The sequence below is a fragment of the Mastigoproctus giganteus genome, chromosome 11 (assembly GCF_048544385.1).
Source record: "Mastigoproctus giganteus isolate SK-2022 chromosome 11, ASM4854438v1, whole genome shotgun sequence".
NCBI lineage: Eukaryota > Metazoa > Arthropoda > Arachnida > Uropygi > Thelyphonidae > Mastigoproctus > Mastigoproctus giganteus.
The window spans coordinates 118800062-118826337 of NC_143585.1; the positions used below are offsets into that span (position 1 = coordinate 118800062).

General features: G+C 37.5%; 1 protein-coding gene across 3 annotated transcripts in view; it reads left to right on the forward strand.

Annotated features, from left to right (window-relative positions):
- Positions 1-4782: 4782 nt before the first annotated feature.
- The window catches only part of LOC150078382 (calcyphosin-like protein), a 43491-nt gene continuing 21997 nt past the window's right edge, over positions 4783-26276 (forward strand). The window contains exons 1-2 of one of the 3 annotated variants that reach the window (XM_090384675.1): positions 4783-4826; positions 20317-20398. In XM_090384675.1, coding sequence (XP_090240801.1) covers positions 20325-20398 — 74 coding nt within the window. In that variant the 5' untranslated portion in view covers positions 4783-4826; positions 20317-20324. Of the gene's footprint in view, positions 4827-5137; positions 5157-8556; positions 8647-20316; positions 20399-26276 lie in introns of those variants that run through there. The other 2 variants (XM_090384676.1, XM_090384674.1) reach the window with 2 other exon arrangements.

A 26276-nucleotide genomic window follows, 5' to 3' on the forward strand; every position in this document is an offset into this window, starting at 1 on the left:
CTCAGACCTCAAAACCAGCTTCCAGAAATCTGGATACCGTATCTTCTCAATTTGAAAAAGGTTGTGTTGACGATTAGCTCTCGCATTAAAGCTGATAACCGACCAGAACAAGCCGCCCATTACTCTCTATGAACGTAATAGAGAAACAGAAGATTTCATTGAACACTGTTCTGAGAGAAATAAATCATATCTAAACGCGCTCGAACTAAACCTGCCCAAGGAAACAATAGGTGGTGATGTGCCACCCGACGAAGTTAGCTACGATCAGTACATAAATAAAAATGGCACATTAAACGCCCTTCAACTGCACCCAGGAAGTCACTCATCAGGTAGTCCTAAACAAGACCGGACCACTGCCAGGCCTGCGGCCAACTCGGTGATGGGTGCCGAACCGGGAAATAACCAGACTACCAAGTGCAAGACGGCCAGTAGAAACAGTTTGAACAGGAAGAAAACCACTTCGACGGGTACCGCACTAGTCTCGAAGCTTCGGCCTTTCAAACGGGATGGTTCACCACCCAGACTCCCCCCCCACCCTCCAGCAGTTCGTTTGTCTCACGTTTGGCCCCAGACACGTCAGCGCAACTCGTAACAGATGTACTGATTGAAGAACTGCAATTAGAATTAAAGATTCAGAGATTGAACACTTGAAGCACAGCATATGCTTCATTTCGCATCTATTGTGATAGAAATCAGTTTGAAATGATTGGAACGTGCACCAAATGGCCCCTCAGCACCATCATCAGGCCATTTTGTGAAGCACGAAGTAGAAAAGAAGTGATATCCATAAACGCTCCTGAGATGTGTCCACAACAGTCCAGACTCTGACTATGCGATGTATCTCTATTCTCCACTAACAACCCAACTGCTCCTCACGGGAATAGCCATATGAAAAACAAGGTAAATCCATGCTTCGCCCTTAACATACCCACGGAAAAGGGGCTCCCAACGGTCATTGAAAATGATGAGATTGAAAGTTACCCAAAATCTCTGTCATCTCTCTCCCCGAATTTTGCGATCCCTCTCATGGTTTCAACATATCAAAGACCAGCGACGCATCACAGACGGATCACACCGCGTACATCCCTCGCCACGATAAAGAGAACAGCTTCATTCCAACTCCTATTCCAAAATGTGCGATCCGTGAGGAATAAAGTGAATGAAGTTGAGGAGCTCTTGCTGTCCAGTTCAATGGACGTGGTTTGCTTTGCAGAAACCTGGCTTGACCCCAATGAAGAAACACTTTCCTCTACTTGGCCTGCAAGGTATCAGATGGTGTGCACGTCTAGAGAAAACCGGAGGGGAGGAGGAGTTGCGATTTTTTTCAATGAGCAGGTATTTTCTATCTTCCACTCAGTATCGAGCCAGTCTGACTCTTTCGAGGCAGTTCTAATTACGCTAAAATCTAAAAACAATAACAGCCAGAACAATTCTCTCGACATTGTCGCAGTGTATATCCCACCGGTTCCAGGAGCACAAGTAGTTGATGAACTCCTCAATTGGCTGCTTAACCATTTCGATTCATCACTGAAATACGTCGTGTGTGGGGATTTCAATCTCCCGAATACTCAGGGAAACCTCAAGAGGAGACTGAGTCAGCGTCTAGGTATATTAGATCTCAAACTGGTTAGCACACCACAAACGAGGGGCGAAAGCACATTAGACCTTGCGTTCGTGTCAGCAAATTGTGTGGCTATTCAAAACCCTACAAGCAACATACAATCTGATCATAACCCCATCATTCTCTCTGTGCAAATAGAAATGCCCATCACTTCTGGAAGAAGGAAAGTCACAACCAAAACAATTACAGCGCCCAAATACCTTAATCCTGAAAAGTGTGTTTATACGGCTCAAGCAATCCCATGGGATGTCCTCGGGGAATGTGATCCCAAACTCGGGATTGACCTGCTGACAAGATGGATAGCCACTGTTTCTATGCTGCAATGAAGAAACTAACCATCACAGAGTATTCAAAGGCCTGGTGGAATCCAAAAGTCTCTGAAAGTTTCCACGTTAAACAGAATTTTCACACTAACTTGGACATTAAGCCTGATATACCATCATCAATATCATTAATAAATATAGAAAACAGCAATGGACCCAACACTTATAAAATTAGTCCACATAGAGCAGTGTCCATTGATTATCACTCTCTGTCTTCTCCCACTCAACCATCCCTTTATCCATAGCAGCAATTTGCCTCCAATGCCATACTGCTCCAATTTGTGCATCAGTTTTCCATGTGCAACAGTATCAAAACCCTTTCTAAGATCCAAATATATGATATAAAAGATATCCTGCATCCAGTTCCTTTGTGACGATATCATAGTATCCAATCAAATTGGTCAGACAAGACTTCCCTTAAGAAAACCATGTTGTGTCCGAGCTATAACTGACGTCCTGTCTAGATGATCCTGCAATGCTTCTTTAACCAGTGCCTCCATTAATTTTCCGGGAACAGAAGTTAAACTCACAGGTCTATAATTACTTGTATCAGCCTTTGATCCTCCCTTGTGAATTGGGGTCACATTTGCACATCACCAGTCCATGGGTATCTCCCCTGAGTCCAAGGAAGCTCTCATAATTATGGCTAAGGGTTTGCTTACTTCCTTTGCTGCCTCCTTTAATATAACTGGATAGATCCCATCCACCCCAGGTGCCTTTCTTGTGTTTATCTTCAACAATTTCTCCTCCACTTTACTGTCAGTTATTTCAAGATTCTGTAGCTTACTGCTAGAGTTGAATACACCTCTGGCATTCCCCTCTCTGAATAACTCCTCATGTGTGAATTTCGATGCAAAATATTCATTTAGTTTGTTAGCTACCTGAGCAGGGTCATCAACAGTTGACCCATCGATATCAAGTGGACCAATCTGATTCATCCCCTTCCTTCTAGAGTTTACATAAGTAAAGAACTCTTTGCTGTTTTTCTTCGCATCTCTTGCCAAGGATCTCTCGTAAACTGCCTTTGCAACCTCCTTTATGACTTGGTTAGAGACCAGATTATATCTATCATAGGCTTCCGTGTCACCCATTAATTTATATGTACCCCATGCATTTTTCTTCTCTGCCACATGTCTCATTAATTCATCTGACATCCATTTAGGCTTAAACCTTGAACAATATTTCTTAGTTGATATGAAAAGCCTAGTAGCTTCCAAGATTAATTCTCCGAATGCTTCCCATTTTGAATTTGCTGTTGGTAACATTATCAGTTGATCCCACCGTATAGAATTTAAATACTGTCTCAGACCACCAGAGTTACCTTTACGAAAGCAAAAACCCTTCCCTTTGCCCCTGATGTTAGTTACCTCTTTGAGTAAATTCCACTTCAGCACACTGTGATCACTGCCACCTAGTGGTTCCTTTATCTGCAGATTCTTAATGCATGAAGAATCACTACTGATAATCAGATCAAGAGTATTACTCTCTCTAGTTGCCTCCGGAACATGCTGCTCTAAAAAACAATCATCCAATAAATCCACAAAAGCCTTGCTAGTGTGTAAGTGACCAACCCACAAATTGCAGTCAATATCTGGGAAATTAAAATCCCCCATTATAAAACTCTTTGATTTACTAGCCCACTCTATTTCCCTGTACAGCTGTTTATTATACTGATCAGAGTCATTAGGCCTATAACTCACTCCTACTCTCAATTTTGATTTCTCAGTGCTTATGTCATACCAAACTAACTCAACACTGCACTGTCCAGCCATGTCGACTGGCTTAACTAATAGCATAACTCCTCCTCCCTTCCTATCCAGTCTATCCTTCCTATAAACATTGTACTCCCTAAACTCCACCTCTGCATCCCTTATATCTGTATGTCACGACGTTTCTGATAACCCAGCAATATCTGCCTTTGATGTTTTGACCAACACCTCAAATTCATCAAATTTATTTACCAAACTCCTAGCATTGGTGTACACGCAAGTATACATGCACGTGTTCCTATTCTTAGCTACCTTAACGCAGCCCATGTGTTTACTTGTACCGCAATGACTCCCAACAGTCTCTGAAATCCCTTGCATCTTGTTTCCAATAGATATGGCAATAAACCAGAATGTTCGACTACCATTTGACAAGAAGCAAGTTTTCTGCTATTAAGCTGTTCAAAATCTAGTTTAGACTCATTAATAAGTGTTTTGTTGCGAGCTTTGGTATAGGCAGAAAATGAACTGGTAGATTTTGATATGAACCAATTGTGATATGCAACGTTGTTATTTTGAACAGCCATAGCACATTTATTGGAAATCCAAGGTATATATATGACGAGATTTTAAGGTGGAGTGTGGAATAAAAGATTTTATTCCAAAAGATTAATTTCGCAGAAACGATCTGAACAAACATTGACATCAGAAGATTTTAAACAGTAATCTGACAAAGGAAAAGAAGAATAAAAATCTCGCATATCATCCCATTTTGCATTCTTGTAATTCCAAGCTGCACAAGGCTGAAAACCCTCACGAAAGAAAGGCTAGAGAAGAGACAATCACCAATTTGTGATATAAGGTGTCTAGAGGACCATTCGCCTCGACTAGTACTTGGAAGGATTGTTCGTGAGAAAAAGATCAACAGTGTTTGTTCTGTAGTTAATAAATATTCTATGTGGTATACTGTATTAGTTTTCCGCATTTATGGGTTTTATACAGATTTAGAAATGAAACGATCGTTAATGTAGACGCTCGTAAATATCTTATTCTTAATAATCAATATGTACGTGACATTACCACCAATGCATGTGGCGAACAGAAACCGATTTCTGGTGCAGTCTGGACATTCGACGCCCCGGAGATTCGCCATAAAGTGACTCTGCGATTAATTTTGTATGTATGCTTTCCTTATTTTTTTTTTAGAGCTAATAATGTTTTTATTATAAAAAATAACATAGTGGCATCGCACGAGCTACTTAATCTGATAGTGTTGAGTTTCTGAAGGCAGTCAGTAAAATGAACGAGGGAGCTAAATTTTCACTGGCAAAACAGAATAGAACCAAGAGGAGATACAAATGAAATTTTGGGAATAACAGAAGGTTGGATCTCACGAAGTTTTAACTTCGGGCAGCTATGAAATGTCGTGGATCATTCAAGGTCAATGTGGATAATCTGATAAAGTGTAATGCGGAATTGGACAGGCACTTTTTGGCAATGGAAAAGGTATAAATGGTGATATATATATATATATTTTTTTCGCAGATGCAAAAAAAGCCTGCTTCCTTGCGTCATTTTAGCCATTATAATACTACTAATAATCACTAATGATGTAAGTGCTTTATTTTATCTTTTTATTTATTATGATTATTTTATTTTTTAATTTCAAACGCGAATGTTTTTGCGAAGGTGGCTTTTATTGAGGGCTGCATATATTCGTAAAAATACGGTATTAACTGTTCATGTTAACTTAACAAGCTATTTTTCTTAATTTATTCAGTTAAGAAAAATAGCTATCGAAAGGAAGTTAATACGTGGTTTATCGTTCAAAAATATTAAACTAGGGTTAGTGCTGCCAATTTGTTAAAAAGGGGCTCGCTAGAGAAGAATTTCACTTAAGGGTAATCCCCATTTAAAATACTCTGTTCTCTGGTACAGTTTATCAAACTGTTTTGGTTTTTTTTTCTTTAACAAGGGACTCTGATAATCCTCAAAAATTTAACAAGCAGAGGCCCGCATTTCTTTCCCCCCCGTGTCCCGTCCAGCACACCCCTAATCAAACTAATATTAAATTAATTTTCTGAAATGCTACTAGTAGACTCCAGTGTCTAAATTTAGCACCGTTTTATTAAGCCTGGGAAAATAGGATATGTACACCAAAAAAAAAAAAAAAAAAAAAACCATTGGTGAAAACATGCTTTGACTGTTTGATGATGCTATATCAATCCTGGAGATCGGCAGCATTTCGAGATTTAGTAAAATCTCGAAACGTTGCCAGTGCTGTGTGTACAGTTTAGGTGACTGAATTTCGTCGAACTGTGGCATTTCAATAAATTAACTTAATTGATGATAACACGTGGTATAAGAGTTTTTTCATTAGTTTAATCTTTTACAAAAATAGCTTTGCATGAAAAATCAGGTTAACCTGTGGACTGGAAGCTTTTTTTTTTCCAAGTTGTCAAGTTGTCTGGACAGCTGAATTAGGGGTTCGTAACTTGGTAGGGCCCGTCACAACTATTGCTCTAATTCTGTTGCATTAATTACATTTTATTTTGAAATTATTGGAGGGGGGGGTTGGATTTTTTTTTTTTTTTTTTTTTTTTTTTTTGAAACACAGTACAGTACTTGCTATAACCATTATACCATTTTTTTAAATAAAAATTTGCCTTGGATAGATTAATGTTTTCAGCATCATGGTTTGCAAAATATCCACTTGTTTTTCCCTGTTGGGGATCCGTATATGCATATTTCATCTACGGCCAGTAATTTTAGTTTCTGGAGTCCCTACCTTTTGTTATAACTATATCATAAGAGAAAACGGAGCTCCCCAAACTAACCATATAACAAATGTTCATGGAAGCCTTTTCTGTGCCGAAATAATGTTTTTTGGTTTACTTGTTATTGGTAGATAATCAGTGAAAGCAAATAAGAATTTCATAAAAATTAAATAATAAAAGATTCTGCTTGCATTTCAAAGTGTTATCCCCTCTCTCTCTCTCTCTCTCTCTCTCTCTCTCTCTCTCTCTCTCTCTCTCTCTCTCGATTTGCTAGACAGGTTCTTGGTTTGTTATCATTATGCCAAATATTTATTTATTTTCGTACATAATTATTATAGGGCATTTGTATGAAATACTAAGCCAAATACACTGTGCTTCCACTTTATTAGGTACACCTACCCAGTAGCGTGTTGAGCCTCCTTTAGCCTTCAAAACAGTCTGAATTCGTCTAGGCATGGATTGAACAAGATGCTGAAAACATTGTGCAGGAATGGAGTACCATGCAGACATGTGTGCGTCATGCAGTTCCTTGAGATTCGACGGAGGTGTAGGCCTGCAGCGAACAGCTCTTTCCAGCTCTTCCCAAAGATGTTCAATAGGATTGAGATCCATGGACTGAGCGGGCCACTGCAACAAAGAAAAGTCATTGTCATATTCCTGGAACCATTCCATTAGTGATTCGGGCTTTGTGCACCGGCGCATTATCCTGCTGGAAGTAATCATCTGACTGAAGATAAACTGTCAACACGAACGGATGCACTTGGTCAGCAACAATGTTTAAGTACGATGTGGCATTCAGACGTGAATCTATGGGTATCAATGGACTCAACGTGTGCCAAGAAAACATTCCCCACACCATAACACTGGCTCCACCACCTTGCACAATAGTCGTCAGACACAACGTGTCCATTGATTCATGTTTTTTTCACTAAATTCTGAGCCTTCCATCAACATGATGCACCATGAACTTCGACTCGAGAGACCAAGCAGCTGTTTTCCAATCCTCGATAGTCCAGTGCTGGTGTTGCTGTGCCTACAGGAGGCGTGCTCTCTTGTTCTTCATTGATAACAAAGGTACGCGATGTGGTCGTGGGCTGTTTTAGCCCATTCGCGACAAAGTGAGACTAGTGGTCCGTTGCGATATTTTGTTCTGCGCGCCAAGGTTGTATTCTGACATGATGTGCGACACTGTGGCCCGTCTGTTTGCTTGCACAATTCTAGCCATCCTCCTCTGACCTCTCTCATCAACAAGCGATTTTCTTCCACAGGAGTGCCGTTGAGAGGATGTTTTCTGTTCATTGCACCATTCTCGATACACCCTTGAAACTGTTGTGCGTGAAAAGTTCAGGATAACTGCCGTTTCAGAGATGCTTTGTCCAGTACGTCTTACACCTACTACCATGCCACGTTCGAAGTCCGTTAGATCACTCTTTTTGTCCATTCTTGCTACGGTTTATACGCTTAACTGATACTAGAAAAGTTGTTCTGCTGCATTTATATCCAAAACTGTGACTTGCAACGTTGTGGGACAAGCCATTTGTGTGCACAGCAGGGGTGTACCTAATAAAGTGGCAGCACAGTGTAGCTGAATGTTGTTTTGTCCCACACTGTTTCCGAAGGATGTAATACAGTCATTTTTCTTTTATTATTACTATTTTTATTTTATTTATTATTTTATTATTATTTTTTTTTTCAAAGAAGGAAAATAAGCAAAACTGTGACTTGCAACGTTGTGGGACAAGCCATTTGTGTGCACAGCAGGGGTGTACCTAATAAAGTGGCAGCACAGTGTAGCTGAACGTTGTTTTGTCCCACACTGTTTCCGAAGGATGTAATACAGTCATTTTTCTTTTATTATTACTATTTTTATTTTATTTATTATTTTATTATTATTTTTTTTTTTTTTTTCAAAGAACGAAAATAAGCAAAATAACGGGACCGAGAAAATAGGGACAAAAAATCTGTTTTGATTTCCCATCACGTCTACTTTTTTGTGTGAGAGCTGAGAAATAAATGTTTTCGTTAGTGGGATGTGCTTGACCTTCTACGTATCGATTGGCCTTCCTTCTTCATCGTCCAATGTGTATGATAATTAATGAAGGACAGCAGCGACATCTACTACACTCTGATGCGTTATTGTAGCCATTCATTCAGCTGGCAAAGCAGGAGAAAGCGACTACTCTTCCCGAGGTACTTTTTCCATTATCGGAAAAATTCAAGTGAGTGTCAGAACTTGCAATAACGATCAAAAATTGGAATAATAGTTATATTAACTTCTTGTTAGAAACTTTTTTTTGAGGCATTCAATCCCTTATTTAGTAAGAATAATGATTGATTAATAATATCCATTACTATTAAAATTTTAGGTTCCATTATTTCTTCATGAATATTCCACCTCAAGGTAATGTGGAATAAATTGGAATTTTAGGTTGGATAAAGCCGGTAGTCAGTGGCAGATCCAGTAGGGGGCGATCGTCTTTAGTAGAGCCTGAGTAAATTGGAACAAATACTAAGTATTTTATGATTTTAACTCAGTTACTGTAAATCACATATATCATCACCGTTATATATGCCCTGCCTCCCCCTTCCCAGAAAATAGTCTGGATTCGACCCTGCCGGATTAATTAGATATTTTTCATTACTTTTCGCTTCAAAAAAGAATGACTGGGCGTTACCCCGTGGGTTCTTCCCCGACTGCAACCTTGCTAAAGCGCATTGCGCAAATTGGTCCGGATCACTGCTCTAGTTAATAAATAATTTTTTTTTTTTTTTTTTTTTTTATAATTAAACTTAAAGCATTCTGCTTATTCAAAAAAATATATGCTTTCAGGTTCGAGCACATTCGTGATTAATCAGAGAGTCAGAAGGTAAAAACCAGTGGGAACTAGTATAAAATGTTTGCATGTGTTAAATAGATTTTCGATACAAATAAAATATGTAATCGTAGAATATTCAAAGAGTAAAAACGCCATCACCGAATTATTTTTAAGTAGAACACAGAATCGCACTTAATTTGGCTACGTTTCTAGATTCCTTGTTGGAATCTTGTCATCAGTCCTGAACGGTAAAAAAAAAAAAAAAAAAAAAAAAAAAGGAAGGCGACTACTGTAAGAATTATGACCAGGAAGAATAAGAATGAATAGCTTCTTCCCGTTCACGTGAAGAAAGTATTCACTCTATGGGCTATAATTGTATATAAACAGCTATATAAAAAGAAGGAGAAGGCAAATTTATTTATTTTATTTTTATTTTATACCTAGATATGTACTGAAATAGTACATAGAAACATTTAACCCTTCTTGTTTTAATTTATAATAATTATATAATTATTAGAAAATAGTTTACTCTTAGCATGTTTTATCAACTTTTAATGTTCACATTTACGTTAAATGCAGACTTTGGAAACGAGATAAAGTTTAATTTAGTTTGAACTTCCAGTCTAGTTTTGTCGAAAAACAAGATTACGAGTCGCGCATACCACTCATTCAGCCCAATACTCATCAGGTTGGACATTCAAGAGAAATAAAGCAATAAGGGATACATTAAAAAAATGATTAAATAGTTAAAGAAATCGAACGTTATAAAAGAAATTAATGGCAGCGCGTTGAAAAAATGCAGCCTATATGATTTCCCTAAGGTCGCAATTCTCTTGAAAGGAGAGCGAAAGAGAGAGGATCTGGACTGGATCGAGAAAATAGCGAAAAAAAATATCGCGGGCTTCACTACAGCCCTTGGTAGCCTTATTAACATTTTTTTTTTTTAATGTTTTTTTTTTTTTTTTTTTTTGAACTTCGATCCTGGTGCTGATAATAGAAAATGGATGCACATCCACAAATTAGATGTTTTTAAGACCTTTATGTTTTTCTCAATTTCCAAAGGGATGAAAACTGTTCTTTTATTATAATTTGAAGACAGAACGTTTATAAATAATGAAGAAATTGATATCTGTTATATAAGATTGAAACAGATCTATTTCTTGAATGGACATTTACGTTTCTTGTATAAAACTGAAAGGTGATTAGTGTGTTTTTTCTTTTTTAAGAACTGTTATTGAGTAATGTGTTGAAAATAACAGAATTTGATACTTATCAAAGTATAAGTATCAAATTCTGTATATCTTATATTATGTTAATTATATTAATCTTATATTAATCACATTTTCCACGTGATTAATATAAGTTTATTTTACTGCTTGCAGAGAGCTTACACATTCGAACTACTAGCACAATCAGTTACTAAACTATAGGAGTAAGCTACGTGTTCTGGATTCTCTGTGAAACGCACCCAGGGCTCCATATGGAATGGGGGAACGCCCCAAAACGTTTCTTAAATGGTTGTAATATAGCTATAATAAAAGAAAAGGCCCACAGATACCATTGCACAATTTGGGGGAAAGCGTCAAAAGCAGTGGCTGCCTTTTAATCGAAGGAGAATGTTAATTTAAATAATTTAATAAGTGACCTTTATTATTAAGCACAAAGAGCATTTTAACAACTGGGTTGTTAAAATGCCAGTGTTCTACCCGCCTCACTACTCGAGTCTCTACAAAGTTGTAGTTACAATTCGCAGGCTTGTAGTAGTAGTGACATGTGATACAAGAAAGAAAATGTATGAGCTTATGCAGCATCAGCCAAAAAAAAAAAAAAAAAAAATCACACCATTCCCTCCAAATGCCTGTCCAGTTCCTCCTTAAATTTATTTAACCTATCAACTTCCACAACGACAGATGGAAGTTTGTTCCACCAATTAACCACCCTCTGGCTAAAGGCAAATTTCCGCACATCTATTCTACATCTGTCTTTTCTTAATTTGAATTTATGGCCCCTTAGGTTCGTAATCTGAACAAGTGGAAGGATCCCATCAGAATTCAGTGTGCTCAATCCATTCAAGGCCTTATACACCTCAATCAGATCATCGCACAGGTGCCTAGTCTCCAGCCACTGCAATTTGCAGAGCTTAAGCCTCTCTTGATAAGAGGATCCCTTCATTCCCCTCACCAATCTTGTTGCCATTCTCTGTACACGCTCAAGTAAATCTACATCCTTCCTAAAATGAGGCCTCCAGACCAGTACGCAGTACTCAAGGCGTGGCCTGACCACTGCCTTATACAGAGAGAAATCACCTCCTTTTCCCTGCTAGCAAAATTCCTATAAATCATTGATTTGTCTGTGTCAGATAACGTTAACTACAAAATTGCATATTTGTTTCAAAAACGTTTACTACAAAATGATTTTGTAGTTAACCTTGTCTCACACTAAACCCTCGAATTGTAGCTTCACATCGCAACACCGACAGAAATTGAAATTTGGGTTTTTTTTGTCTGTTTTCGGATACTTGTAGTTGGTATTGGCAGCTAAAAGTTTATGTAGAAATACTACTTAATATAATAGATAAATGAATAAAGTTTTAGATTAGGTTTTTATGTGATAACGTTGACGTTATCACATAAAAACCTCATCTAAAACCTTGTAAAAGGTTTTAGATGAGGCTCCCTTGTAAAAGCAGCAAAAGGATATTAAAATTGTTTTAAGTGTGCCATTGAGGTGTTTCAGAGAAAATAGTTCAGAATGCAGTTTAGCCATAGAAACGATCTTCAGTTGTGTAAACAGTGGTATATAACCATAACAACCGAAGCTTTGTTATTTGTTGCCGCACGATTGGATTGCTTCATTTCTTAGTGGATAAAATAAGATAATAATAATAAAAGAAGTCTTACTATTGGAGAATGATTTTTCTAAATTGACATTTCTTTTCTTCTTTCTCTTCGCTTATGAATTACATCTAGTACTTTCACAAAAAAGAGGTAAGAACAACTTTTACTTCAGTAAAGCATTTGATATGGTTTCCTCACAAAAGGCTATTCTTTAAATTATAGCGAATTGGTATTGCTGATTACTTGTGGGCTTGCTGGTAAAAAATTGGAGACGACAGAGGGTAGTCATAGATGGACATTGTTCGGGATGAAACTGTGTGGCAGTGGAGTGCCTAATCCTGTTTCTAATCTTCCTTAATGACATTGATGAGGGAGTAGATAGGAAGCTTTCAAAGTTTTTTTGATAATTTGAAGGTAGTAAGGATGGTTAACGACCAGAACTAGAGAAGTCGACAGCAAACCCGCGTTTGCTCTCGGCTTCCCTGTTGTTTTTTTTTTTTTTTTACCTTCATATATATTATATACAGTAGATGCGAAGGTAAAAAAAGCAATGTCAACTCTTTTAAGTTTATAGATTTTTTGCCGATTATTAAAAATGAATTTAATTACTTAAAAATGTAATATAAGGTCGAAGCGGTCCCCTTGATTATTGCCGATTATTAAAAATTAATTTAATTACTTAAAAATGTAATATTAATGTCTGTGCGGTCCCCCTTGAAGAACTGCGAGCCCAGGTGCTGTAGCTCCAAAAGCCCATCTCCTTCCCCCTTTTCTCCTTCGTAGGGCCTGCCAGTTCGTTAACCAATCTTCAGAATGACTTGGATCGATTGAAGATATGGTTTGAAAAATGGCAACGAAAGTTTAATGCTTCTAAATGTAAAGTTTGTACCTAGGAAACAAAAATACAGCGTTCCTTATGAGCTGGGGAGAGGGAGAGGAGTTAAAAAAAGGTTCAAGAAGAAATAAGACTTACGGATTACGATAGAATGAGATATGATATTGATGAAATATACTAGGTAGGCACATAATGTCCCGTCTCTGATTTTATATGACCTTGGCAGAAGGATATCATTGTGCTGTTAACGTTCCTTGCTAGAATTCTCTGAAGGAAGGGAGAGTTAAGGTGAACTCTTAAATTTTTGCTGTTATGTTGATCGCACTATACTTATACATAGTCTAGACTTTTCCATAGCTTGAGGCTTACGCCCTAAATGCTTTATAGTTGAACCATTTGTTAATATTTTGGCAATATACTCTTATATAACAATTAAGCATACCATTTATATCTTGTTATTCTTGGGAAAAGGCAACTTTTTTTTTTATGAAAATGGGGCAGTGGCGGAACTATGAATTCTGGTGCCCCGCGAGATTTACCAACAGAGGCTCCTGTACTCTTCAAAAACCAATCCAAACCACCTCTAGTGCTCCTTCCGCGACCCTTCGGTTCTTCCCCTCGCTTTGGCAGACCCAACAGTATGGAAGTTTCGTCATTGAAATTAAGTGTAATTGGAACCGGTGGTACCAATATGCCATAATAAAAATCACAGAGAATGGTTTTTAAAATTTGTAACAGTTTATTCACAGACTTTTTTTGGATCTGTCCGATTGAAAGTGAGTTTTATGGTTCCTTCTGGACTCCAACTAGGGCTCGTAATGAACCGGAGAGCACCGGAATGTTTTACTGATTCGTCACACGCATCGGTAATGCTATGTACATACTGTTAACTAAAAATAAGATATTTTATTAATAATGCCACTAAATTTATCAGACATGCAAGCCTTACAGCAAAGATTTAGGGTTCATCCACTGCGTATACGAGCATGACAAAATCTTTAGAGGATGAGTATTGTATTCTCATCAATGGCTAAAGAATTAAAAGTAAGTGACTTAATTAGTTGATAATGAAATATTTGCAATGTGATTTAGTGGAAACCATGTACATGCACTACACACCATAAGTCCACGTTACCTAAAATGTCTCTAATTTAAGTATTCTTTTTTTTTTTTTTTAATTTTCATTATTATTTATAATTGAACGTTTGCGCATATCTATATGTGTATTATGTCTGTAGAAGTGTATGTTCACAGCCTGATTTGCGTGTTTTGGGGGCTGAAAAATCCGGAAACTAGCTAGCGGGGAACAACTCCTTGAGATTGGCTAATTACAGTAGCGATTGAAGAGGACTTTAGAAATTCCTCCAGTCGTCTACTTTAATCGAACCTAGAACTCTCCAAACGAGTGGCGGACATCGCTGTTGCGTACCGACTAAGCTGCCATTCGAGTTTCCATTTTTAATATTTACACATACACGCGCGATATAAGCAGGCTTTTCAGGTGCATTCCCGTGGTGTGGACGAGTACCCAGAATCATCTGTCCAGGTGACTGATGCTTCTGGGTAGCCAAGAGGCCAGAACAGAACAACAGAACGCACACATAATACACACAAACCGACGTCACACACATCTGGCCCATTTGTAGTGATACTGTTCTTCACAGAGATACGAGGCGGAGTTGAACTCACGTTCTAGGAGCCGCCCTTTACAAAAACACATGTCCACATGTTTTCAGGTGCATCCCTCTCTTCATCTTATACAAGTTTTTCTTTCCTCCCTGGGAAGTCATTCCCCAGGGAGGAGGGCGTGCAGATAGTAGGGGAGGCTTTGCCCTCCTTCTGCTAGGGACGAATACCTGGAGGAAATCGTCCAGATGATCACTGCTTCCAGGTAGCCAAAAGGCCAAAACGCAACATCACGCTACAGAACACACACACACACACACACACACACACACACACACACACATAAGCTCACAAACACAGTTTTTCTTTCCTATCACTTTCTCCCGTGCGGGATGAAAAACTTTTTTTTTTTTTTTTTCTTCTCTCTCTTTCGCCTTCCTGTTCATCTATCTTCATTCAACATGTGATATTCCTATATGGAATGAATTTTTTTTTTTTTTTTACACGATACTCACTGGCCTTACCTTGACAGTGTAAAAACTGAACTGAGCAACGAGGTGAAGATGAACTTCTGTTCTAGGAGCCGCCCATACAAAAACACAAAATAAAAATTTAAAAAAAAATAAAAATTTTCGGGTGCAACCTGCCCTGTGTATCATGGATTAGAGCTACAGTATTTCCAGTTTATCATTGTTTGGAGTCAGAGGTCGATATGAAAAATTTTACGAAACGGAAAGTTCATTAAAACTAGAATGTTGCCAAAGACTTACTACTTGTAGTACTGTACGTTTGTGCACTTAATTTAATATGAGAGTTTAACCGCTGTGTTTTGATATACTCGTATAATTAATATGAAGTTGGATTCGACACCTTAATGCGCTATTGTTGTTACAGTGGTCCAAATGTGGTACGTCTAGTTTATCATAGCGGGATATTGAATCTGTTATTTTGATTAGTGTCACTTTTTAGTAATGTTTGATTGATTTATTAAAATAAAGGGTGGGGGGCGGGAATAATATACAGGTTTCTGCATCTGAAAAAAAATTGCTATCGTTCATTCATTCCCCGTCACACTAAAAAATCCTATCCCAGTGGTTCCCAAACTGTGCGCTCCGGGGCGCCGCAGCGAACTCACAAGGATATTTTAAATTTTCGAGGGAAACAGGAATACTCGAACTATTATCTCGATGTAGTTCATAGTTTCAACATTACTTATTAAAATGTTTGGACTTAACTACTTAATAAACGGAACTGTTAAGTATTTCTTTTGGACTAGGGGCACCGTGAATCGAGAACGTTTGGGAACCTCTGGCCTATCCTGTTCAGTAACCATTGCCACCTGCCTGGATGGTGGGTCCATGGACTCGTGTTGCTTGCACCACACACGATGGCGTCCGTCGGCGTGTTGCACCAAGTATTTGGACACATTTGATCAGCACACTCGTTTCTAGTCCTCCAGTGTCCAATCATCGTGTTGTTGACTCCACAGCATTCCCCTTCGACGATGATCAGCGATGAGGAGAGGGTGTCTATTGCGTCGTCTGCTGTGGAATCCCATACGTCTGAGTGTGCGGTTCGTTGTGATTTGGGATATTGTTCTTGCGATGTTCCTCATATTGTATTGCGATGTCAAACGTCGTCGCACAGTTACCTGCCGTTGAGCACGTACAAAGCTCAGCATCCTTCGCTTGCCATCCACCTTGCGTGATTCTTTACAGTTCTGTCGGTGGGACGTGGTTTGAACCTTTCTACACCTTAAGTGGGCCGTGATATGGAAGCACCCGACACACAATCATGTCCTTTTGAAACCGTAATATTTTTGCTACATCTCCTAACTACTACTTATCGCTTTGACTTGCACGACCAGATGCAAATTACCACTGCTCTAGGGTACGAAGATGTTTTTTTTGTATTGCAAGTTATGCGGCATTTACGGCTGCGGTGATCATAATTCAGTGATCACTGAGTTCTATATGTATATATGTTCAGATAAAATGGGCTTATATTTGTTTCAGAAGTACACCGACGGGATTTTTAGGCTGCACCGAGTGCGGAAAACTCTCCCGTTGAGAGGGGGGGGATCAGTTTATTATGCAAAATTTAAATGTACAAATCTAAACGATAATACTTGGTCCAATTTTAACAACAAATTCAAGAATTTCAGCTGAAAAAGAAAAAGAGGGGGGGGGACGACAATTAGTCTAAATCTAAAAATAAGCGAGAAAAGTCCCGGTGCCTTTTAATTGAAACATCCTGTTTAGCTCGCATGATAGTCATGTTTTATATAACGTGACTTTTTTTTTTTTTTTTTTTCTGGAGACCTTGCGACGCTTCACCATTCTACTGTTTGTCGTGTATCAAAATTTAAAAAGCCTATCGGCATATTAGAGAACGTAGGTTAAGTTCTCAAATGGTTTAAATTTATTCATGAAAAGTGAGAATTTGATACTCATTAATTTTATTTATTTATTTTTATATTATTTATTTATTTTATCTTATTTTTTTGGTTAATACAACAAAAGCCCGTGGCTTTCTTGCCCTTTATGGCTAAAACTATTTCCCCACATGCCACTCGAGGTTCACTTAAAAAACTCGAGGTTTTTTTAAGTTTATCAATGGATATGATTAAAGAGGCCTGTGCGCTCTGAATTCATTATCAATATCGAATTGCTGTGGCACAGAGCGAAATGGAGACAGAACAAGTTATGATAAGTTTAATAAAGGAAATACATACATATATTAGATTAGATACATACAAAAGCTTTCGGCTGTTTTGTCAACCTTCCTCGGTTAAACTGACAGTTCTTAACTGTCGGTTTAACTGATGTATGTAATCTAATATATGTATGTATTTCCTTTATTAAACTTATCATAACTTGTTCTGTCTCCGTTTCGCTCTGTGCCACAGTAATTCGATATTAATTTATCAATGAAAGTGATCATGGGCGCCGACAGCGTGGTGCAAGTGCACCATCTTTATATGTCGAAGTAATAAACAATTTTTAATATTCTCATTAATTTATTGAAACATTAAAACAATACAAATTCTAAAAAAATAAAATAAAATATTAATACAGATAATTTATCAAAACAAGAACATTAATTAAAATAACTTGTAAAACAGAATTAGACCGCGTTAATTTTCATCATTATCTTTAAATAAATATTGCAATCTTCTCGGCTTCTCTGCGAATATAGTTTGTTATAGATGCGTTCATAAAATCTTCATTGCCAATGACTGAAAATATCGCGCATTTTTCTTTTTCACTCTGCCGGAATGCGCTCACAGTCTGCTCAGTACTTTCTCTCACCGATCACGAAACTTTGGCTCAGCTGTACACGTAAATCAGTCAAACGACTTAATTAAGATATCGCACCATCTTCAGTCTGCGCGGTAGCACAGTGGTATCGTCACTGTCCTCCTCACACCGAGTGGAAAACTCCCGGGTTCGAATACCATCGATGACACGAGGAACTTTTATGGGCTTTTTTCACTCCATAGTTGAGTTAGTCGGTTTCAGGCGTAGATAACAAGCCTTTTTCCCCAGAAACGGGTTTTTTCGTCCAGCATATCGACTAGAGAACATTTACAGACACAATACACATGGGTATATGTAATAACATACCGGGTGAACCTAATGTAATACAGTAGAATGTTAAAATCTTGCACACGTGTGTCCAATCACCAAGAATGATGAAACATGCTGTCCGCTCATTTGCACACACCATAACTGTAACACGCTGTTTGTTAGCATTGAAACCAGGAGCAGCCATTTCTTGTCGTGATACGAATGAGTGATTTCCAAGTTTCATCTGCATTGTAAACGTCATCCTTGGAAAACCTTCTTCCTCCGCCATTTTCAGAAAAGACTTTAAAAGCTTTTGCTTCCGAAAACATCACCTGATAAAGCTTTTCCTTGAATTTCAAGCTCCCTTATACCGTGGTGGGATTTGAAAATTTTCAGCCATCCTGTACTGGCTTTAAATTCAGATGGCTTTTAAATTTTTGATTCAATTGTAACGCTTTTTCGCATAACAGAGGTCCAGAAATAGGTTCGCTTTGACTTCTCCTTTGTAGAAACCATAAATAAACAGCGTCCTCTAATTTCTCATCACTAGCTTTTCTCATAGTTTTCCTTTTTTTTTAGAGCAATGTTCATTTTCTAACTTTGAAGTAAACTTCAGAATTTCATTTTTTCTGCTCTTTATGTCAGATATGGTTGCTTTATCAACGTTAAAAATCTTAGCAAGAAAATACACCGGCTTCGATGTATTTTCTTAAAATACAACTTTAAAATAATTAAATGCACTTGGCATAATACTTTAAGAGTTTAATATAATATTGGTGTTTAGATACACCATAGACACTCTTAAAAAACTACAAAGTAGTTGTTGTGGGCATCATTTGCTCTTTCTCATATTGTGCTCTGCCTTCACGACGAGTTGCCATGATACTGCACTACCTCAAATAAGTAACGCTTCACTAATAGAGAAGACTATTGTTACTTATTCTCAGTGAGTACCACCACCCAGACGTGTTTCAAGGCTTAAAGTATTATGCCAAGTGCATTTAATTATATCTTATACACCTTTTGGCATCTCTCATATTGTGCGATTAACTTCACAACTGGGTCGTCATGTCTGCAATACTAGGGTATCTGCCCACTCACTGATGATAGGCCAATAGCCTTGAAACCTGTCTGGGGAGCCTGGTGTTCACGGAGTTTCCGAGAATGGGTAACAACAGTCTTCTCTACTGGGGAAGCGTTACCTATTCGAGGAGTTTTATGAGTTTTTGAGTGGTGTGAGTTGAAGGAGTTAGTCCCTTTCATTCTTCTACATGTTTCTTTTTCCTCTTCCACTCCTACTATTACTTTCCCTCTACCTTTTTTGCTTTCTAAGTCTAATAGGGACAAGTGGATAGTAGAGCTATTATCCCACACATATACAAATAGCCTTGAAACATATCTGGGTGGTGGTACTCACTGAGAATAAGTAACATTAGTCTTCTCTATTAGTGAAGCGTTACTTATTTGAGGTAGTGCAGTATCATGGCAACTCGTCGTGAAGGCAGAGCACAATATGAGAAAGAGCAAATGATGCCCACAACAACTACTTTGTAGTTTTTTAAGAGTGTCTATGGTGTATCTAAACACCGATATTATATTAAAATACAACACATTGCGGTTTCTTTTGCCTGTAGACGCCATTATTAACACAAAGGGATAGCAGTATTAAAATTAAAAAGCAAAAAGCTAATGCTAATATTTCACTTTGAAATAGCCACGAACAAAAACTAGGACATAAGTGATTAGAAACAAAACGTCTGAAATAACCTCACACTGCAATGGCTCGCAACAGACTGAGTGAAAACTAACGGCGTCCCCCCCACATACTCCCGCACTCACAACAGACAATGATGCAACAAGGTAATGGGAGGGTGTCCTGGGTCCACACAGTAGTTAAAGCCAACATTTGATTTTTAACTCCTGTAATGACAAATTAAGACTTTCTATGCTATACTGAATATATCTTCAAATAAATAATAGTCGGAAACGAATGCATCAAGTGGCAGGAGTAATATTTCAGCATAACAACCAGTTCACTAAAAATAGATACTGTAATTTTTCGTGGGGGGGTGGTGGTTCGGATAATCGACGTTCTGATGTAGTTTTTTTTTTTTTTTTTTTTTTTCTTCTTTTTGCACCACCTTTCAAAATATCCTGCAGGCACCCATGAAAGTGATATACATAACTCCTCTGTTTTCTTTTGTAGGTGGAATAATGTCAAGTCCTATTGAGGTTCTCAGAGAAAAATGCCTGGAAAGGGGAGCACGTGGCATCGTTGGCATAGGCAGGTAAAGGAAAAAATTTAGAAAATTTTGGAAAATTTATTTTCTTTGTTGTCTGTTCTTTAAGGCAAGAGATTGATTTCTCAAATACTTTGCTATCAACAGAAGAGCAAAACACACACACACACACACACACACACCACACACACAATGGTATGACCTATTAGCAGGTTACACCATGAGAAGGTGAGGAATGAACATTGGATCTGGGTAAGGGAGGCCTGTGGGAACCGAATGAGTTGCTACAAGCCTACTTTAGATGTGGAAGTCTCCTCGTGGTTAGATAGCCTCAGACTCACAGTAATCCTTCTACTTCTCAAAAAAAAGTGAGAAATTGAATTGACTTTTTTATTTTTAAAAATTTTTATCATTGATTTAAAATATTTTATTGTATAATGAATTAAACTATAGATTACTGGCTACCACTGAAGGAGTTGATTTTTTTCCCCATAAGTGCAAATTTACCTCTGAATAATACCTCAAGGCATGCTATAATCATCTGTCAACTACTAATTTATGTGTCTCAGTTGTATAATTAATGTAAAGCAATTGAGCTGCAGAACCTTCATTTTCAGTATTTCCAGGCCTTCGTTGGTATAGGCCCTGCTCAATGTTAGGTTGCATTATTTTCTCTTTAATTGTATGATATATATAGATTTATTAGTGTCATATGATGCCAAGAAGCAAGCTTATAAAGCATCAGCCAAAAAAAAAAAAAAAAACCTCCCACATCACTTGTCACCTCTCAAATAATTTGTCTAGTTCTTCCTTGAGTTTATTCAAACTGCCCACCTCCACAACAACAGATGAAAGTTTGTTCCAACAGTGAATCACCCACTGGCTGAAGACGAAGCGCTTCACATCTATCCTGCAACAACCATCCTTCCTCGATTCCAATTTTTGATCTCTCATGTGCAGAGTCCGAGCAAGAGGTAGAATGTCATCAGCATTGAGCTTGCTCAATTCATTCAAAGCCAAGCCTTCAAAACCTTGATCAGATCACCTCGTAGGTGCCCACTCTTAAGATACTGCAATTGGCAGAACTGAAGCCTGTTTGGTAAGACCACCCTTTCATTCCCTTCACCAATCTTGTTGCCCTTCTCTGCGCCCATTCCAGCAGATCTACATCCATCCTAAAATTAAGCCTCTGAACCTATATTCAGTACTCAAGATGGTCTGATCATTGCCTTATACAATGGGATAATCACTTCCTTGTTCTTGCTAGCAAAGGTCCTGTATATCATAGATAAAACTCCATGAGCTGAACCGACAGCCTGTCTGCACTGAGGTGCAGAGAATTTCATATCTAACTGTATAATTACTCCCAGGTGTTTTTCATTTTCCACTACCCTAAGTGTAGTACCACATAGTTGGTATGTTAATCTGAGATTACTGCTACCCATATGCAGTACCTTGCAGTTATCAATGTTAAACTTGAACTACCATTCCTCTGCCTAATTTGTCTAGATCTTGTTGCAGCAGGTTACCTGATTACTGCCATTAACCACCCTGCCAACCTTTATATCATCTGCAAACTTGGACATTAAGCCTGATATACCTTCATCAATATAATTAATAAATATAGAAAACAACAATGGGCCCAGCACTGAACCCTGGGGGACTCCACTAATAACATTAGTCCATGAAGTGCAGTGTCCATTAATAACCACTCTGTCTTCTCCCACTCAACCATCCCTTTATCTAGAGTAGCAACGTTTTAATGCCACACTACTCCAATGTGTACAACATTGGAGTAGTGCGGGCTTTTTTGCACAACAGCATCAAAAGCGTTCCTGAAATGCAAGTATATGATATCAGTATTATGTTTTTCATCCAATTCCTCTGTTGCTGTATTATAATATCTAATTTGATTATTCAGACAAGATTGTACCTTAACAAATCCATGCTGTAACTGCAGTAAAGGTACATTCCTGTCTAGATGATCCTGCATTACTTCTTTAACTAGAGACTCCATTATTTTCTCTGGAACAGAAGTTTAAGCTAGAAGGTCTGTAATTACTCATGTCATTTTTTGAATCCCCGTTGTGAATTGGTAATACATTTACACATCTCCAGTCCATAGGTACCACTTATAAATCCAAAGATGACCTCATAATTATGGTTAAAGATTTGCTTACCTCCTTTGCTGCCTTTCTTAAAAAAAAAAAACAAATATAGCATATATATATATATATAATTTTTTTTTTTTTTTTCTTCACAGTAAGGCTGAAAGCAGATCTACATCCTTCCTAAAATAAAGATAAAGTATAGGTTCCCCTCATGTTGGACAGACAACTTGTGTGATCGAGACCCGCTAATATTCGTAAAATCGGACAAATGCTAACTTATTGTGATTTCTCTTGTAGAGAAGCTGTCTTCATTTTTAATTTAAAACGATGTTTTGAATTTAGACCAAATAAAAATAGGATAATAAATATAATTGTACAGTGTAGGATATTAAGAAAAATTAAAATTTTCAAATATTATATTTTTAGTCAGGAAAGGTATCCCTCGTGTTACGCTGCGTGACGAACAGAAGGTTGAGTGAAGGACATGAACTGAGAAAAATAGTTGTTATTAGAAGGAAACAAATAACACTTATTAGAGCGGTCATGTTTTTAATCGACTTTCATTTTTGTTAAGTGAAAAAAGTTTCACTTAACAAAAGGTTTTTTCCTGTGAAATAATACTACTAATAATAATACATACTTATTTTAACAATAAAAATAAGAGACATTAAATAATATAATTAAATATATTTTTCCGCTGAGTGAAATTTTCTTAATAATTCTTCATTAATTTATAATATTGCTTTCAGCGTTTCAACGGTCAGTTGTTTTTTTTTTTTTTTTTTTTTGTTGACGTCCGCAACTTATTTACTACCGAAAAAAACTTTTCCGTTGTACCATTTGTTCCCGGCAAACATGATGCAAACGATTTGAATTATGTTTGACATTGAGTATGGAGGCTACATGTCCAATCCGGGACAGTTTGCAATGTGGGGCAAACGACTGAAATACAAATGTACGGGACGTCTGGTCACTTAACCCATTACTCTTCAAATTAATATTTTGACAGCTGGTTATCTCCAGAATGGGAATCGAATTGGGGGGCTGCTGCTGTTGGTCTAATATCTTATAGAAGAATCTTGGAAGCTTTGTTTGTTTGTATTTGAGGAGAAAGGCGGGCCCGGAAAGGACTCCGGAAAAGGTAATATATATTAACTTATTGTTCTGCATGTAATACCATGCTATCTTCTGTCAAATGGCTAATGGTGGTTACATAACCACCATCAGCCATTTAACCACCATTAGCCGTTTATAGTTATGTACCACCATTCTTCACAATAGCGGCAGCATATAAATTTGTGAATCAGTTGTACTCCATACGCGAGCTGTTTCCGTCGACACGCTCTCTACATATTGAATGACTGCTTTGTTCATGAACAGAGTTAACATTTCGAGTACGTAATCATACACGTTAATCAACTGACTGCTATACAGGAGTTTTCTATCGGTAGAACACACTCTCATGATTAGCTTTGCTCTAGCAATGGACCAGTTCGTTACATTAGTAGATGTTAAATTTGAAGATGTGTTAGTTTTCCATGGACATCTGTTCAATTTTTTTTTTTTTTTTTCCTTTTTGCATTGCATTTGCTTTCGTTTGACATCGATGTTATTTCTTCTTTGCTTTTGTAAGAGCTGTGTTCCAAAATTTACCATTTACTGATGTCCGTGTAAGACTTAGCTGCCTACTAGTGTAACGAACTGCTGCGTTGCCAGGGTAACGCTAATCATGTCCAGTGTCTTACCTGAGAGGAATACTATAACACTGTATCGTTCCTCTAATGATTTCTGTTATTTAAACCAGTGTTTACTAAACTATGGATAGCCGACAAATTCTTAAAGTCACCTGAAATTTTGTGTTATAGGAAGAATTCGACTGTCAAAGAAATTATGGTTTTCGATATGAGTTGCTCTACAGATGTCGTTAGGAGATCTGCGGGATAAGAGAGCTCACATAGAACACCTGTAGTCAGGCCTAGCCTTAGGGCAGTGGTTTTCGACCTTTTTTTTTAATAATGGCACCCCCCTAAGTAATTTATTTTATTTTGTGGCACCCCTACTCAGTTTTCTTCCTGTTAGATCCGATTCTCTCTCTCTCTCTCTCTCTATATATATATATATACTATCATTGAATTATATTAAATAAAGTTAAATAATAATAAAATGAATAAATAATTAAGCATTCATTAGAGGCAGCGACATGCAATTCCTCCATATGAAGCTGAAATACATCCATTATTTTAAATTAAATAAAACATAAGCCAGTAGTATGGCAAAAACTGTAGAGCGAAAATTAACATAAAAATAACCCAAATAAACAATCGAACGAAAAGAAAGAATAGATATAAACAGTAGCCCAGAAACCCTAATATAATTTCGATCTTTAAATCCAATTAACAAAAACTATACAATTTTTAGAATAATGCCAATTAGTTATTAATTTAGCGGTACCCCCCCGAGAGGTACCAGTTCCGAAAGACGTGAAATATCACCCAAAGAGGGTTAAAGGAACTACCAAACGAATAACAAAATCAAAATAAACTAAAATAAAATAGACTGACCATCATGCCCCATATCGACAGAGGACCACGAGGCCAATAATGGTCATGGAATCGCTGCATTTCAATCGTCCATACAAAACATCGCAAAGGCGGAAATATCGAAGAACCAAACCACCCTTCCATTCTCCGATAGATCAACCAATGCAGAGGATTTGCATGGCGGTGGTCCTTATGCAGCGAAAATAAACTATAGAACAGACAGCACTCTAAAGCAGAGCCACACCACTGACATACTGTAAGCTGAATCAGCTTATATTGAAGAAAAAAGGAAATAGATGGCGGCACAGGCGTTGCTAAATTAGCATATCGACCCATTACTATTGAATTATATTAAATGTTGACGAAAATTAAATTATAATAAAAAATTAAAATAATTAAGCATTCATTAGAGGCAGCAACTTGCAATTCCTCCATATGAAGCCGAAATATACTATCATTGAATTATATTAAATAAAGTTAAATAATAATGTTTCGTTGTTTCGTTGTTTGTTTCGTTGCAGGTACAGCTTCTAGAACTCTAAGTGACATGTTTCATAAAGGAAATGCGATTTTCCCATGCATAGTTCACAAATGTTTACTAATTAAATTTTTAATTTAATTAAATTAAATTTTTTATTATAATTTAATTTTCGTCAACATTTAATATAATTCAATAGTAATGGGTCGATATGCTAATTTAGCAACGCCTGTGCCGCCATCTATTTCCTTTTTTCTTCAATATAAGCTGATTCAGCTTACAGTATGTCAGTGGTGTGGCTCTGCTTTAGAGTGCTGTCTGTTCTATAGTTTATTTTCGCTGCATAAGGACCACCGCCATGCAAATCCTCTGCATTGGTTGATCTATCGGAGAATGGAAGGGTGGTTTGGTTCTTCGATATTTCCGCCTTTGCGATGTTTTGTATGGACGATTGAAATGCAGCGATTCCATGACCATTATTGGCCTCGTGGTCCTCTGTCGATATGGGGCATGATGGTCAGTCTATTTTATTTTAGTTTATTTTGATTTTGTTATTCGTTTGGTAGTTCCTTTAACCCTCTTTGGGTGATATTTCACGTCTTTCGGAACTGGTACCTCTCGGGGGGGTACCGCTAAATTAATAACTAATTGGCATTATTCTAAAAATTGTATAGTTTTTGTTAATTGGATTTAAAGATCGAAATTATATTAGGGTTTCTGGGCTACTGTTTATATCTATTCTTTCTTTTCGTTCGATTGTTTATTTGGGTTATTTTTATGTTAATTTTCGCTCTACA